General features: G+C 41.5%; 2 protein-coding genes across 7 annotated transcripts in view; one reads left to right on the top strand and one right to left on the bottom strand.

The window, feature by feature from the left end:
- dip2a (disco-interacting protein 2 homolog A) overlaps positions 1-3,091 on the top strand; it is a 124,089-nt gene extending 120,998 nt beyond the window's left edge. For all 6 annotated transcript variants that reach the window (XM_080786626.1, XM_080786628.1, XM_080786624.1 and 3 more), the window contains 2 exons: positions 89-212; positions 969-3,091. In XM_080786626.1, coding sequence (XP_080642752.1) covers positions 89-212; positions 969-1,221 — 377 coding nt within the window. In that variant the 3' untranslated portion in view covers positions 1,222-3,091. The remainder of the gene's footprint in view (positions 1-88; positions 213-968) is intronic.
- Positions 3,092-4,039: 948 nt separating this feature from the next.
- The window catches only part of sacs2 (sacsin molecular chaperone 2), a 30,619-nt gene continuing 17,347 nt past the window's right edge, over positions 4,040-17,311 (bottom strand). Inside the window, exons 6-8 of the mRNA XM_080786439.1 lie at positions 15,766-17,200; positions 15,530-15,618; positions 4,040-15,351 (exon numbers count right to left, since the gene is read on the bottom strand). Of these exons, the coding sequence (XP_080642565.1) occupies positions 4,202-15,351; positions 15,530-15,618; positions 15,766-17,200 (12,674 nt within the window). The 3' untranslated portion in view covers positions 4,040-4,201. The remainder of the gene's footprint in view (positions 15,352-15,529; positions 15,619-15,765; positions 17,201-17,311) is intronic.

Here is a 17,311-nt window from a genome sequence, read left to right as displayed (position 1 = left end):
ACCTACATGACGTAACATCACACCCCTATCAGATATTAGTTTGAATCATGAAGATAACAAAAAGTGTGTGTGTGTTTGTGTGTTGCAGAACGCCATGATGCCTTGTATGTGGTGGGCTCCCTAGACGAGACCCTGGAGCTCAGAGGAATGAGGTATCATCCCATTGACATTGAGACATCGGTTATCCGCTCACACAAGAGCATAGCGGAATGGTAAGTTCTGAATTCACCGCGTGTGCCAAATACTAGGCCATGAACCAAGCGTGATTTTTGGTAGTCGACTCGAATACCATAATAGTTGATTAATAGTTGATTATTCGCCAGTGAAATATATTTTGATCCAATAAAGAAAATTAATTTTCGGCTTCTCATTGAAACAGTGCGAGTCGGCACAATCCTGAGTTACGATTGGCTCTGCTTTGTTGCTGCTAACTGCGTCATTAGGGGTTCATGAAGCAGTATTGCTTTGTTTTCAAAATATAAGTATATTTATATATTCCTTTTATGTATTTCCTGAAAAGTGAACATTTTGTTGTTTCTTCCTGACAGCAGAGATATTCAACTTTATTATTGATTATCCTAAGCAGTAAGCACCGCAACAACAGAAACATAGTGACAAATACTGAAAGTGTATTTAAAAATGTTTTATGGTGTAACATACATTATAATATGTAAACTTTCTAGTCCAAGTAACGACTTATAGCTGAATTAAATAAAGCCTAGAATCTATACTTGACCCTGATAATAATTGTATATCAATGGCAGAGCTTGCTCCCACCTACTGTATGTGAATAAAGCTGCAGAATGTCAGACATGAATTGTTTGATCAACCTACTGCAGAGCATTGCTATCCTATTCTAAACGTCCTCTTCTTTTCCCCATCCCTTCCCCTTTGTTCTAACTTAACACCCCCCCACCCTCCACTTTCCTCCCTCCCCTCATGCATCCCCCTCTCCCCTTTCCGTCCAGTGCTGTGTTCACGTGGACCAACTTGCTGGTGGTGGTGGTGGAGCTGGAGGGCTCTGAGCAGGAGGCTCTGGACCTGGTGTCCCTCGTCACCAACGTGGTGCTGGAAGAGCATTACCTCATCGTCGGGGTGGTGGTGGTGGTCGACCCCGGGGTCATCCCCATCAACTCGCGGGGCGAGAAGCAACGCATGCACCTGAGGGACGGCTTCCTGGCCGACCAGCTGGACCCCATCTACGTGGCTTATAACATGTGAGGGCCGGTGCTGGGGCATCTTGTATCAGCAGGAGATGGGACGTTAATAATGGGGCTTATGATGACCTAAGCGTCAGCCTTGTATCGGGAGCGGAGGAGAAGAGTTCCTGGCACCGGTGAGGCTTGTGTGGACAGACAGCCAGAGGCAATCATATGTGACCCATAACACATGAAAAGGTGAAGGAGGACGATGACAACAAAGCGTCACATGGATGGAAAGTTAAAGAGTGTCATCTGGCCTATCTCTCATCGGACTATGCTTACACTACGGTGGCTTTTGTATGAATAACAGATTGTATAACTTTGATCCCAGGGCGGCTGATAGCCAAACAGATGGTTATAGTACAATAATACTTTGTGCCATTATTATTAGTAAAGCGATGAATGTCACTTGCGTTTGCCATACTGTACACTTGTGCCATAGCACACTGTTGCAACTCCCCTGGCTCAAACAGCCTCACATGTTTAACATTTCACATTTGCATAGCCTTGTTGCTTTGCGTTCTGGTTAGTGTGCCATTCTGAATGTTGCAAATGGATTCAGTTCTACAGTAGGCTATACGACATACGTGTCCAACATGAAATGTTACCCACATTCTTGTTTTTAACTCCAGAGTCATGTTCTTAAATAATCAGGAAATTCTGGTAGATGTTACCCACATTCTTGTGTTTAAATCTTCAGGATGTTTTGGTGCTGCTGATTGCAGCGAATCATTCCTGTGGTTGTACTATGTAGTGTTGATTAAGTAATTGAGAAAGATTATTGTGGTTCCACCCTTAACTTCCTTAGTTTGCTCTTTTCAAGTATGTGACATGTCATGTAGCATTTTATCAGAACAAATAGGCAATATGAGTAACATTGTTGCTTTGAGTGACTGCTGCCGACAGGCTACGTTCATGTGATCATTTGAACAGGAGCTGGAGAGACCAATCATTCATGCATTAGTAACTTAGCCAAATATGTCTTCAATTAAGCCTTAAGTATTTTAACAGTTGCCTGGCCCTGTTCCTCTCCCAGCTCACGTTCAACTTAATTTCACTAAGCTGTTTGATAGGAAATGGAGAGGTGTATTGGGTTTGTTGCGCTTTTTTTTTTACCAAGATGGCTATACTTTTTTATCAACAACAATTACAAACCCTAATTATTTTGTTATGTGAATTATTAAGAATGTTACATCTGACAGAAGAAAGGGTAGTAAATTGATGCAGGTCAGATTTGAGTGCCATCAACATTGAATGAGTGTTTGCAAATGTCTCGAGTTGCATGTACAGTATTGTGCAAGGCAAGTATTTCATGTGCTTTGCTTAACCAGTAAATCTGGTGCGTTAACCCGTTTAAATGAACAGTTGAACACTCCAGATTTTACTGTTGTACCTTCTCCCCCTTCCTCATTATGTTAAAGATCACAGTATGGTCCTTCCTTTTATATGTATGTGCACACCACTTTGGAAACAGGCAGCTAGCCTGCTGTAAGTATGTACAGATTTTGTGTAAGTTATTAATAGTGGACACGCGTGGAGGGTTCATCAGAAGATATACAGTAGGACAAAGACTGAAACTGGCTAATATGAACCTTTCACCTTAATAACTAGCATTTGGAAGTTTCTTGCCCATGGAGACGATGGACGAACAAGAAACATGAGCCCTGTAAGCATTTTGTATTGTACAAACACTGGGAACAGGCCACTTCCAAAATGAGACAAAGCACACACAGCCCCAACACAAGAAGACCGTTCTATTCTGGTGAGTGTTGAAATCTCACCTCCTTCACAGCATTCTTGTTTAACATACGGAAGGATACACTATACGATCGTCATTATTTTCATAACATTATTTCTTAATGAATAAATAAAAAATACAATGCTTTTAACTTGAACGTGTTGGTCTCCACTGCAAGCCTAGAGCATCGCAGTCCCCCTACCAGGGCCCAGGAAATGATTCTCCGTTCATTTTCCTCATAGACATTTCAAAAAGTATTTATTTAAAGACATTTTAAGCCTCGTACAAAGCCAACTCTTGTCGTGACAAATCATGACAAACACAATTTTTCAGGCTGTACAAATAATTAGAAAGAAGAAGAAAACGGCTGGTTACAACAAAGTTTTGTTTTTCTTCTTTGTAATTATTTGTTTGGACCAAAATATTGTGTTTGTTGTCATGATTTGTCACAACTCGAGTTGGCTTTGGCTTATAAGGTCTTTAAATAAATACGTTTTGAAATGTCTATGGGGAAAATGCATTGGGAATTATTTCCTGGGCCTGGCGGCGTCATGAAGGGGCGGGACTGCGACGCTCTATAAAGTAATGTTTATTAGTAAATGCCTGTGTTTTGGATCAATTAAACTGCAGTCTGTACAGAGAGTTAAGCTGTGAGCAAAGATTTGTTTCACATCAGAGACTGATGTCTAAGGTGGCAATACAGTCCCATTTAGGACTTAGGCAGATTTTAGCTATATATTGTAGATATTAAAAGCTGTTCCCGACCTGTCCTGAATGGGTGTGTAATATTCAGTACATCAGCTTTAGGAATTTGTTTTTGCTGTTATTTTGTGACGGTTGGAAAACATACTTGATTCCAGGCAGGTACAGTATTCTATTCTACACTTGTATTCAGTGAATTTGGCCAGTGAAAAGGGATTAATACACAGCATCCTCCATCCATGCCATGAATTATACACATTACTGAAGACAACCTTGTGCAACTTCACTAATAACTAACCATGCCACCCTCTGCCCTTACTTTCTGATAAATAAGAAATCACAGCTCTGAAAAGGAAACAGACAAAGGATGTGGATGGTTTGCATTTATTTTGTTAAATTCCAGTATTACCATCTCAAAATAAGTTTACGTTTCTTTCATATTTTCATCTCAAAGAAAAATGGAAATTATTGTTCCTCTAACAATTTTTGTTTACAAGGTTGACAACCATTTCAACATTATCTTCTTAAACTTAACACGTTAAGCCTACCATCTTGAAGCTTAATTGACATATGCCTCTATTTGACTGAGAATCTCTGATGCCAGCTCCAGTGCTTGAGTTTCATTCTCTGGTTTGAACTGCCCATTGGGAATGAGGGGGGCAGGGTGACAGCTTGGATACTGAGTCTTCTTGTCGTTGACTCCCAGTAATTCTAGTTCTTCTACAACCTGGGGCAAATTAATGAACTGAGCTCTGTAGTGGGAAGTTCTTTTTGCGAGTTGTGCAATGGAGCAGTTGTTGGGCTGTTGACCTATTCTTTTGTACTCTACAGCAATGAGAGCCTTTTCCACAGCTTGGTGGACCTTGAACAGACACCACTCTGTACTGTCACTGCTAGTGTCATTGTGAGCGGCTGTGAGATCACAGCGAGCCTGTCTGCACCAGCGCTGGGCCTCCTCTCGGTCTGGTCTTGGGACATTTCCATGATGTGTCCAAAAGTTATAACTGTATGAATGGCAGTCTCTATAGAATCTCTCCCGACCATGTCTGTGGCGCATGGCTTCCTGATTCCACTGCTCATAGAAGTCCCTGTAATTTGTGTTACACATTGGATGGGAGTCTCTGTCATTTGTGTTCTGCTGTGGATGGGAGTGTCTGTAATTTGTGTTCTGCCGTGGATGAGAAGAGTTTGAAGATTTGCCAAAGTCTCTGTAATTTGTGTTCTGCTGTGGATGAGAAGAGTTTGAAGATTTGCCAAAGTCTCTGTAATTTGTGTTCTGCCGTGGATGAGAAGAGTTTGAAGATTTGCCAAAGTCTCTGTAATTTGTGTTCTGCCGTGGATGAGAAGAGTTTGAAGATTTGCTTGGCATCGGCCCATCAATCCTGTTCAGCAAGTACTTGAATGCTTCAGTGGCGAGGTGTTCGTCTTTTGGGTTTTTGTCCGGATGCCATCTCAGGTACAGCCGTTTCATGGCCTTTCGCCTGTCCTCCACAGACAGAGTCAAGATCTCTGCCAAACATTCATCAATTTCCTTTTTGGCCTCCTCAAATGTTGTGGGTGACAGCCTTGTAGATGATACAGAGTACATTAATGACTCAAGTTCCATGCAATTTGGCTTCCTCTCCTGTTTTGGCTTCTTCTCTGGTTTAAACTGATATAGATTGAGGGAGCTGACTTCGATGACCTCATCTTTACCAATTTGGATTTTGTATCTGTGTGAATATAACAATAATTGTCCAGCAGGCTCTGGCAGCTTTTCAACAATAACTGCATAAATGTACTCATCGTCTGACGCAGAGTCAGTATAGCCAACCAATTCCCCTTCTTCAAAGTTATTGACGTTCATATCTAGAGAATCCTGCCATTCCTCAGGGATCGCCATCCCAGGGGCAGGTGCATCAAAAAGGAAGTTTTGAGTTTCACCACTGTCATGAATTTCGTTCTTAGCCAGTGTTTTCTGAACCTCCTGCTGTGTGTCACACATAAGTAGCTGTCCAAGAACTGGTAGGTGGATTGAGGAAATTGTATTATCCAAGAGAGCATTGATCTCTTTAGTCAGTGTCATGTTGACTTCGTTCATCATTTTAAGATCTGTGATGTCACTGTGTTTCAAGTAGAAAATGCAAACTTCTTGTCCCTTTTCGACACTGACCTCCGTTTCAGCCTTGGTGTCATTTAGTGGTTGTTGATCAAACCAAAGCTCTGTTTCGAGGCTTTTGCAGCATATCATCTGAATGCTGCCAAACATCTGCTTACACATGTTGGTTGCATTTTCTTGTGTAATTTCCTTTGATTGCTCTCTAATGAGGCAGATAAGTCCGTGCTTAAAGTGTATTGATGAGAGATGCTTCTCAAACCACCCACTAAAGTTGCACCTGGCTCCATACTCACAAGTCTGCATGTGTGAATCCACCACCTTCTCCATAGTATACTGAGAGAGCATTTTGGGCTGAATATCCTTTGGTAGCAACTGCAGCAGTCGATGACGTTCATACATATCACTGCCCTTAAAGATATTTTTGAGGAGGTGTATTTTGTTCTCCAATGCTCTTTCTAACCTGTTTGCCTGGAACACTGTGTCATTGAAGTAGATCATGTTTGATGGATACAACCTACCATCTCTTGAAGGAAGGTGTAAAACCTTTGGTAGTTTAAGGGCTGATGTGCTCCCTTGATCTTGTATTAGCTGAAACAGTTCGTGCACGGCATGTTCGGTCGTTATCAGCTGATTCGTGTTCAGAGTATTTTTATCGCAGGACTCAGTGTAAATTGCTTCGAGGACATTGCAATACTGCAGTGCTGTTGGCTCCTCGTTAACACCAATTTCTTTGAAGAACCTTGTATACATGATATCGTCCCCAGGAATTTTGTAGAAATAGGGCCTGAACGCAGAGTCATTGTGGAGGCTTAGAGATGTCTCTTCACTTTTCACCAGTTTTGTGTCGTTCTCAACCAACACAACAGGGAGGCCAGTCAGTGAATGGCTATCAAAAGTATTTGTTTGTAGATAGTCATATGAAGTGCGAAACACTTCAGCACGGGTTTTTATCAGCTCATTAGTTTGACATGGTACATGACAGATGTTGCTGATGTTTGTGGTGACGCACGAGCCAGGTGGCCTTTCAAGGGCTCCAGCATGCATCACCATCTGCATTTTGTTATTCTTTGACCAGTAAAAGAAGCCTGGTAAAGCTATGATTGGCATTGAAGTCCAAATCAGACGTTCATCCCTGACCACTGCACTACTTTCAATCAAAGAACCTCTTATTGCAACAGCAGTTCTCTCGGCTGCAAATGGCGGATGGTAGTCACGTAGTGGTTTCCTAATTGCTACAGGAAAAATGAATTTGATGTCAGCAATTCTCTCCATCAACTTTTGGGTATCCTTTTGTTTTTCATCATTGCTCTTTTGTGTGAACATCAGTTCTGTCACTGTTTTCAACAGTTTTGATGACTTCTGTTTCAGCTCCTTGAGTTCAAATTGGCCTTTTGCCTCTCGTTCTATTTGGAATGCAAAAGCTATCATCTCTTCCTTTGACACAACATGTTTCATTCCCAGTGTTTTGAGCAATGTTTTCACTCGTGACTGCTGGATTGGGTCAAACTCTTTCCAAAAGTGCTCAGGTACAAATTTGTCTTGAGGCATCATCATCTTATACATTTCAACATCCTCGTCAAAGTAGTAGGATGCCTTCTCCAACTTCCCATCGGCACTCTGAATCAATTTCACATCCTTCAGTGAAGAGATTATTTTGTCCTCATGCTCATTTATTGTAATCATGTTATTGTAATCATTTTGTACTAACAACAATATTTTGACACAGTTAATAATCTGTCTTCCTGTGAGCTTGTGCAGGATGGGCAAGATGAACTTCATGAAGAACTCCAAATCAGACAGTATTTCGATGTTCAAGTGTCGGGACAGTGACTCATTCACAAAGCTGTGCTGGAGAAACATTGTGTTTCTGTAATGCAGCGGTAAGAGATCTGAAAAGTCTGGCACTGAGATTAAGGTCAAGTTGAGGAGGAATACTTGTTCAAGATGACCAAGCTGCACACGCTCCCCATGTATGGTTTCAAATAACGGCAAAGATGTGAGCTTTCTCCGATAATCCTGTTTGGTTTTGGATGTGGTTATTCCAGTTTGTAAAAAACGTTGAAGTTCTGTTAACTCAACATTGGAAAGGTGACTAAACTCTGAATGATCGAGTTTGTGGACATGATCTAATACAGCATGTCTGTCATTTGGATCCATGAGTTCAGGTTGAAAAAGTGAATCCATTTGTTTGCTCACCTCAGTGTAGAATGACCAATTAAGCTCTGTGAAGCCAAGTTTAAACAGAATGCTTCGTATGTCCCCTTCTGTGCCAGACTTAATCACACTTGGCATGTCTTTCATTGTTTGGAGAAAGGGTCTGTTGTTTAACCTTGGACATACAACGTGCAATATAAAACAGTCATGGAACATCTCCTTAACAGAACTCAGTGTCATATGTTGCTCACTTCCTCCATCTAGTGGTGATGATGTAATTTCGCTTGTGAAGAATCTCCAAAGTTCTTTCAGCCACTTCTGTATTGCCTCATTTGGGACATGGAGGTTACAGCTTGGATCAACTTCACTGTCTTGAAGAAGCTGCTGAAGTAAAGGTTTTATATACTTCACTGATGTGGGAATTGTCAGACTGTGGAGAAAGCCACCATCTTTTAGAATCTTTTCCGTATTAATGTTACAATCTGCAAAATCCTCCTCATATCCAAAGAACAGGTTATCATATTTTGAAATCAGCTTTGGAGATGTACAATTGAACACTCTCAGAACTTTATCTTTTGTGAGAAGAAGCGGAAGTCCATCGATTGAAGTGCAATTCTCTTTGTTGACATCTTTCAAGCAGAAGTGTAACAGCTTTGAGCATCTGTTTTCATCTCTAATCAGAGTGTGTGAGATAGGTAAAGGTAAACCCCTGTTAGTTTGGTTTGCATTATTCAGTGTTTTTTCTTTAAGGAAATTTCGCACAGTTGAAGGACTGACTGAGTTCAGTTCAATTTCAGCAGTATTGAAACCGTGCCAAATTTCTGACATTTTTCTGGAAAAGGGAACTAACTTCATGCCAAGATCCTCCAAAATGCATCTCATGTAGGTGCTCTCCGGGTCTATCAAATGAGGTGCATTTGTCAGTTCTGTCTTTGTGACAGTACACCAGTCAAAAGTGAACTCTGTAATTGACTGATGTCCAATGTTACACTTTGAGTGCCGCAATAGTGGAATGACATCGAGTGCTTTCTCATGTATTGATTGATACACCTCTTGTACCATACCATGCCAATCCTTGGTAATGTCATTTGAGACGGTTGGGAAAAAACACAAGTAAGAACAATCAAGCGCTGTTGACAAATACGTTCCAGTTATGGAACGGACATTCATATTAGCAATGCTGCCACAGAGGTAGTGAATCAAATCGGCATACAACGGCGCTACGATGTCCTCTTTTAAAGACTCATTCCAAATAGTTTTCAGGCTTTGGCCATCTGCTTTCCAAAGGTCCCTCCTGGAGGAATCAACCTCAAAGTTTCCATTGACATGTATTGGAAGTCCAGTTTTGCCTGGCAGAGGAAGGGAACAAAAGACTCCTCCATTGAAGTCTCCAATTCTGACTGGCTCAGAATGCACACATGCAGCTAGTGCTGCTTGGGGTATAATGTCTGAATGTTTCCTCTCTTTTCCAGTGCTGCTTTTGAAGGACCCAAACTGCTCTGCAATAGTCCATTTGCTCCTCCGTTTGTCACTGGCTGAAATGCTGATATCATAAATGGCTTTGCATGGAGTTGCTGGTTTGTCTGATTGCAGTGCCGCGCATAGATGCTCTTGAAAAGAACATCTTTCTTCATTGCTCTTCCCTAAGAAATGTTTTTCAACAGTGAAGGTTGTGAGGAGGTCTTGCGAGTGTTCGTTTATTTCATGAAATTGTATTTTGCGGATGTTTTTCAAAAACAGGATCAATCCTTCTGGATCTTCAGACAGGGCTTTGGACAACTCAATCATATCCTGATCAGTCACTCCCTGGTTCGATATTTTGGAGGCACCTGTTCTAAGAGGCAATCTGAACATGGTGCCATTTTTAAGTGTGAATTTATCAGGAAGAAATGACTTGTAGATATCATCAAACATCTCCTTAAAACCCTTTGATAGTTCATAACCACATCCAGGTGATGGTTTTCCTGACGAATCTTCAATGTATTTCTGATTTGGATCAGAAATACAGAGTTTGTTATCCCCAGTCATGATTGAAGGGCAATCAGTCAAATGGTAAACAGAGTTGAATCCAAGACCATATTTTCCTGTTTTCCCTGTAATGTCACGTTTCCCACCTTCTCCTAGCTGTTGAATGCCTTTCCAATCTGCATCAGAAAACAACCTGTTGTTGTATACACATAGGGCCGGGCCCTGTAGCAGGTTCCATTTCTCCCCAAATGTTTTCTTTGTGTCGTGCTGCCTTTTGTCCCACACAAAGTGAATTTCTGTGGCCTCTGCATCATCTGCATTTTGGATGAGCTCTTTCAGTATATCCTTCTTTGCTGGATAAGCTGAAATTATGTTTTGAATTCGGACAGTCAGTTGCTCTTGCTGTTGAAAAGGAAAGGAAGGAAAGTTCTCCACTAAATTAGCTTCCAGAGTTTGACCCCTGGTTGTCTTAATTCCAAAATAGCAAGCCATGACATGTGGGATATTTTCATGGCACAAGGTGAAAGCTGAAGTGACCGGCATCCAGGGGCTGTCATTGAAATATAGTTCGCTTGCAGGTTGTAAAACACCATGTTCATTAGGTATGGGGCAGTCAGTTAGGTTTTCTTCTTTAGCTTCATACAATCCTCTGTTTAATATTGTTAGGCAAACTGTGAGATCAGACTTTGGAAGGGGGTTGGATCCATGGAGAGTATGCAGATTCTGGAGCACAGTGAGACACTGATCAACTGTGAATTTCTTTTCAACTCCCACACAATCCCAGAGTTTTTTGAAGCCACTGAAGGCTGTTGGCAGCACATGGAGATATGGTTTTGCTTCAAATTCCGCATTTTCGGCCACAGATCTCACATGCTCAAACATGTCCCCAACAAGAATAAATGGGAATGAGTGTGCAGTCTGTGAAATGAGTTTAGTATCCTCTAAATTGTAGAGCCAATGATCCAGAAACTTGTAGCATTCATAGGCTATTTTGTGAAGCGTAGACTTGCAATTGTTGAAGGATTGCGTTTCCTTACAAGCTTCTTGCAGCTGTTGAAGTACAGTCTCAGGTCTCAAGTCACACCTTTGATGAATTCCCAGAATTTTGATGACTGGATCAGCAATGTGCAGGTTCAGATTTGTATGATCCACCACAGGATGTATCATGCTTACAAGGGAGCAACATTCATCACTAAATACATCAACAGGCTTCCAAAGTTTCACCATTTGGTCTTTTTCACAGTTTGTAGGAAATGCTGGAATAAATGCTGTATTCCTTAGTAGATCCCAGTAGGGAGAGCCCTCCTCTTCATGGGAACTCCTCAGAAAGTCAAGGATGCACCTCAGATGTCCATAGGCTTTGTTTTTGTCTTTGCTCCAAACACAGGTGATTTTGCCTGCTCTGTCCAAAATGTCTTCCAGTGGGAGTTGGTCATTAAGCATCCCCAATTCCAGAAGCCGCTGAATCCTTTTGGGGGAACAAAAGTCACTTTCAGTTCCTTCAAGCAAGCGTCCTTCGTTATTATCAAACAGGCAGGCTACTTTCCCTGATGGATTCACAAGCTTCTTGATATACTGGAGTTGTCCACTCTGTGTGGGAATGCATGGGTAACACTTAAGTAGATTGTCAATTGGCTCACTGTTGAGGTCAATAGCATGCAGCACAAGAGCATTTCTACTCTCAGGGTCCATGGTAGTCAGGTTGCTAAACACCACTTCATTGTAAAACTTTTCCCAGTTCCACATTCTGCTCTGTAGAGCCTTTTCCAAGCCAGCATCTCTTAAGCTGTTTCTCACCCACAGTGGAAGAGGAACAACATGGTTAGGTGCCTTTACATAGCTCTGACATGCCTTCATTGCAAGGCTGCCAATTATTTTGTCCTCTTCAATGCTTTCATGTAAAAATATAGCTTTGTCAATTGAACACCAATGTTTACCATCGTTGAAGAGATCAAGGGCATTGCTGGAGTACTGGAAGATAGCAGAGTAAAAGGCATCTACCAGAGGCTTGAAAGTATCACTCACTTTCTCCCTATCAGGCCAAAAGGTGTGATAACAGTAACTTTCCAGGTCCTGATGTTCAGCATTATTCTTCAGGGTTAGAAGTACTGTGATATATGCCGTGGCTGTAGGATCCTTAAGAAGAGCTTGGTTCCAGTGATGTTTTACTCCAGTCTCCCATAAACCTTTGCGATTGGAAGTCACAGCAAATGGTCCATTTATATTCACTGGAAGGCCAGTGTGAATGGAAAGAGGGAGGGAGCAAAATGCCTGTCCAACTAGATCAGTCTGTGATGTGACCCATTTCTTGGTTTTTGGATCATTGTGCAAGGGTACAGCGATTCCCCCGACAGGCAACGAGAATTTTGCTTTCTTGTCATCTTTAAGGACCATTTGTAAGGACTGATCTGTCCCGAAGCAATTGTACAAAAGCCAGGCCTGGACATTAGAGCCATTACAATGTTGGCTTATTTCGGCAATGCTAACCGTGCAGCAGTCAATTACTTCTTTACATTTTTCATCAATATTCATCAGCTTTTTTTCAGCGTCACGTTGCTTTAATGTATGGATTTCATCTGGAATTACCATGTTTTTCAAAACTTTTTTTGAAACTGTGAAAATGGTTTTGATATCATCCTCTGTTGGAGGAGTGGGAGCATTGTCTGCAATGTTTTGTAGAGATATGGTGCTGACGTTCTTCAGAAACAGCAGGTGAGTTTGTGAGTTTTTGGCTAAGTGCTGCTGGAAGGCAACAATACTGTGTTTGTCATACACCTTTGTACAGATTTCAGATGTGAGAGCCTCTTCACATGTCCGAAATGGTAATTTGATCAGAGTACCTGGGTAGAAGGTAGTATTTGCTTTGGAGAAATTGCAATTAAAAATGTGTTCATATGGTCTGAACTGACCAGAAAACGCATGTCGCTGTTTAGAGAGGTCCAGCTTGATTCCAGGATTAGTTTTGCTTTTGATATGCTTCTTCAAGTGGTTGACATTTGGATCAAGAATGAGAAGATGGTTGCCACTAAGGATGGAGGGAACATCTGTCATGTGATATACAGTGTTAAATCCAAGTCCAAACATCCCAATTTTCTCAACCATATTGGCCTTTGAGGCGGCTCCTACCCTGACAATGTTTCGCCAGTCCTCTTCTGTGAATAGCTCATTATTGAATGCCCAAAGACATGGCCCTTGGCAAAGAGACATGCCCGGGTCGATCAGACTTTCAGGAGGAGTATTGTGCACTCTAAAATCCACCATGAACTTGCAGTCTTTTGCACGAGCATCCTCAGCATTTTGTATAAGCTCTTTGAAAATGTCATTTTCTTCATCATATTCATTAAGAATGTTCTTAATCCTTGTGGTTATGGGTTCATGCTGCCCACATTGTTCTATTCCCACTTGTTCTGGACTGAGGATGCGGGTGCTCAGAAGTGGAACCTTCAGCCACTCAGCAGTTGCTTTTGGTATCTGCTCATGGATCACATACAATTCTTCCTCATCCTTATCAAGTGCCTCCAATTCCTCTCTGTTTATGTCACAGAAGACTGTTGTCGACATTGGTTTGAGGGTGAATTGCTCACCCTTTACCCTGACGGGCATCAGGATATCATCATTGAAGGTCTTCTTCTCTTTCCATGTCCAGTTAATAATGGCTACTGACACATTCAGCTCAGATAAACTTGCAAACTTATTTTTCCTTCCATCAATGCTTTGCTTGATATCATGAAGTATACCCATTATTTCTTCATCTGAAAGGCATGGCTTTAGTCCAAACTTGATAAACAATCTCTTATATGGCAGAAATTCTTTTGGCATCTTCTTAATGTAAGAGCTCAGATCTAGACTAGGTGGGTAGTCAAGGACAAGATCCTGAGGGGAAACAAACTGGTTGTGGGTCCATAGCCAACATTCATCATCCGTCATCACTTTTTGGAATGCAGAAATGTGATCTTGCACGTGTCTGTAAATGCTGTGCAACTTCCTCTTGAAGTTGGGATCTGTGTCTGGAGTATTCATTGTCTGTGTCATGGATCTCAATGCTGACAAATTCTCTTTCACCTTCTCAGGAGGGGGTACATGTGTGAGACCAAGTTTGGTACCAACATTCTCACTGAGCTCCCCTGTCAGAGGCATTACATGCCCAACAATGTCGTCGTACATTGAATGCCTTACTTCATTTGGGCAGAACAGGCCTCTGCCCTTATTGAGTTTGTTCTCATCACCTGGTTTAACACATGGGATCCATTGTAACGCAGAGAGACATTTAAGCTGCTCTTTTGTGAAATTGGCCAGCAAATCATTGGTATTCAGAAGTTTTAAAAGCACCTCAGACTTTTTAACAGCTTCATTTTCTGAGTGTGAATGCCATTTTTCAATCTGTGTGGCAGCTTGCAACAAGAGGTTTGGAGTGACATCACTCATTTTTGTCAGCAATCCAAGATCTTTTAAGCTCTCAAGCATCTGCGGGGTCTTTGTATAAACAGATGGAGGAAAGAAATGTGATCCAAAAAGAACTTTGAATTCTTTTATTCCTGGATCAAAGAAGCTTGAAGTACTTTTCAGCTCTCCATTCATTTCAATGAATTTCAATTCAATCAATCGCCTTTTCAAAGCATCATTCTGAGAGAAAAGAATGTTGCCATGTTTTAGAATCCAAGTCATGACTTTCTCTACATTTTCTTTGCCGGAATCCCTCCTTTCAATTCCATCAATTAGGAGGCCAGTTGCTTCAGCTGTATTCAAGAGAACTATGTTGAGCAGTGGAAGTAGTCTGCGATCAGCCTCAGTAGCACACTGTACAACTGTATCAGGCATGGGGAGATCTGTTGGTATTTTTGGACTTGAACTTAAAAGTACAGCTTTTTTTGAATGGGCAGCAACACATGTTCCGTCCATGGTTTGGAAAATAGGTAACTTTGACAGAACATTTTTCTCAGTGACTGTAAGAGAATCCAAACTAGAGAGATACTCTTTGAGTTCTTCCCTTTCTCCATGAGAGAGAGTCTTGATTTGATTGACAAAATGCTGACAATCTAAGTTCACAAACAGTCGCATGACACTCCTTGGAGATGGGTTCAAGACATAAGTGTCAAGGTCCTCATGCTTCAGCCAGTCATTGTCTTTCACAACTGTTCCACCAACCTTTTTTACAATTTGAACAATTTGGTCTGGCAAGCTGGTTTGTTTGGTCTGCTGGAAAATTAGGGTTGTGTTCTGTTGTAATCTTGCAAGTTGTACGGTATGCTTGACATCATCTCTTGGTTTGATGGGAATTAATGGCATGCCATCGAAAAAGCTTAGATCTCTGAAGTGAGTATTGAGAAACTTCCAGAATTCCTGGAGCCACCCTGAGGGTGGATGCAGATTATTGCCAATCTCCCAGGTAACATGCTTTTCCTGTGTCTGTTTCCAATCCTTTGGCAAATACCTCTTTGCATATTCAGCCACATGATTTGCATTGATGATGTTGAATGTCTTGAACAAATCTGGAATGAATGAATGAATGATTTAATCAATCAATCTGTGTGTGTGTGTGTGTGTGTGTGTGTGTGTGTGTGTGTGCATGCGTGTGTTTGCGTGTGTGAAAAATAATGTTGGAACTATACATTTGAATGGAATGGAATAATTATGAAATCAAAGCATTGTACAAAATAACATCCTTACGTGTTGTGGCTAGCTCTTTCAGGTGGAAAAGGCAAGGTGTACTCAGATCACTGGGAATGAAGAGATTATTGCAGCCTGGCAGCAGGACTCTGTAGAACAAGAGTTCTTAATGAGAACAATGACAATAAAAGGTGCTCTACTAGAGCTGGGAATGACTACTGTAATGTTGTAGTTCATAGCATTACACCATGACTGTTAAATGAATAATAATAATATTGATAATAATAATAACTTACCTTGGAAATTCATTGCTATCAATGAAAGCAATGTCCTCTTCTTTATCTGTGAACGATCTGAAAGTCCCATCACTGAGTGGAAGGAGCTGAAGGCCCTCAAGTTCTCTGTATTGTCCATCACTCAGAATGTATTCCAGAAGCAAGAGCTTGTCCTCTTTGGAGATATGATGCAAACCATTTCTGTGGAGAACTGCCCTTAGGAATGATGGCGTCACATGCTTCAAGGGAGTATGCTGTTGATAGGCATCCTTAACAGCTCTTGCAACATAGTCTGGCAGTGTGACCAGATTTTCTCCATAGGAAACCAGAATCCTCTTAATGGCGGACACTATTTCAGTGCTTGTTGAATGACTGCATGGGAGCAAAGCTTCTGAAAGAGTGACGAACTTTCTTTCATCTGCTGCAAGAGAGAGGACAGCAACATTCTGCCTGAATAGGCGTTGAAGGACATCCAGTGCAATTTCATGCCATTTGTCTTTGTGCTGCATCTGACTGATGTCTGGCCAAAGATCATATACAGACGACGCAGGTAGTGCCTTGTCTTCGGCTAGTTTCACAGCATCTTGGAGGATCCTGAGGTATGCATGTGGGAGAACATCTTTTACCAGCAATTCATTCCACTGAGCTGCTTCATCATATTTCTGGTCTTCCTCCTGCCACTTGATGTGTCTTCTGTTGTCTGTGAGGCCAAAGCATGCATTCACATAAACCGGGAGTCCAGTCTTGTTGGATTCGTTGTTCGGTAGTGGCAGAAAACAGCTCAGCCTACTGTCATTAGAGCGTCTCTGCTGATCACATAGAAATGCCAAGTCAACTTGAGGACGAAAGCTCAACTTTTTTGCTAATGTATCAAGCTTTGCTATGTGGCCTTCTTTCATGCAACAAGATGTGACGAGCCACTTCTTTGTCTCTTCGCGGCCTTCTGAAGAAATGCTTATGTGTTTGAAGCTTGTTGAGCCTTTGATGGCTAAATCATCTGACTCCAAAACAACATCTGTGGCGTGTGAGGAGGTCACTTGAACTTTAACTTTGATGTTAACCGAGTTGTCTGGCTTGACATGGATCAACGACACAGATGTAACATTTTTCAGAAAGAGAGGGCTCAAGTCTGCATCTGAAAGGAAGCTGTCGAAAAGCTGGGCGACTCTATTGGTGTCATACACATTATCAGAAATCTCTGATGCTTCATTGCGCAAGGGGAATCTGAAAAGTGTCCCATGGAAGTGCTGGTCTCCTGTGATATTTTCCCATGTCTGCTTGCTCACAAGAGGAATGATGTCTTTAAGGGGGTGGAATTGGTCACGTAAGGTCATTAAAGTTTCTTGGTCTTCTGTATCAGACAAAGACCATCGAATGCCTCCACTTTCTTTTCCAAGTAGTTTCTCTTGGGGGTCTAGCAAGCCAATGTGTCCTGCGCTGAATATACATGGTACATCTGGAAACATAAATAAGGTATGCTAAATGTAAATTATATTGTTTTAGCTTGATGTTGCAATAAAAGTATCCATCACAATATTTACCTACAGTATACACTATACACACATTT

The sequence above is a fragment of the Protomyctophum bolini genome (genome assembly GCF_963924005.1).
Source record: "Protomyctophum bolini genome assembly, chromosome: 16".
NCBI classification, from domain to species: domain Eukaryota; kingdom Metazoa; phylum Chordata; class Actinopteri; order Myctophiformes; family Myctophidae; genus Protomyctophum; species Protomyctophum bolini.
The sequence above is the reverse complement of the archived record's forward strand: the minus strand, read 5'-3'. Positions and strand labels throughout refer to the sequence as shown.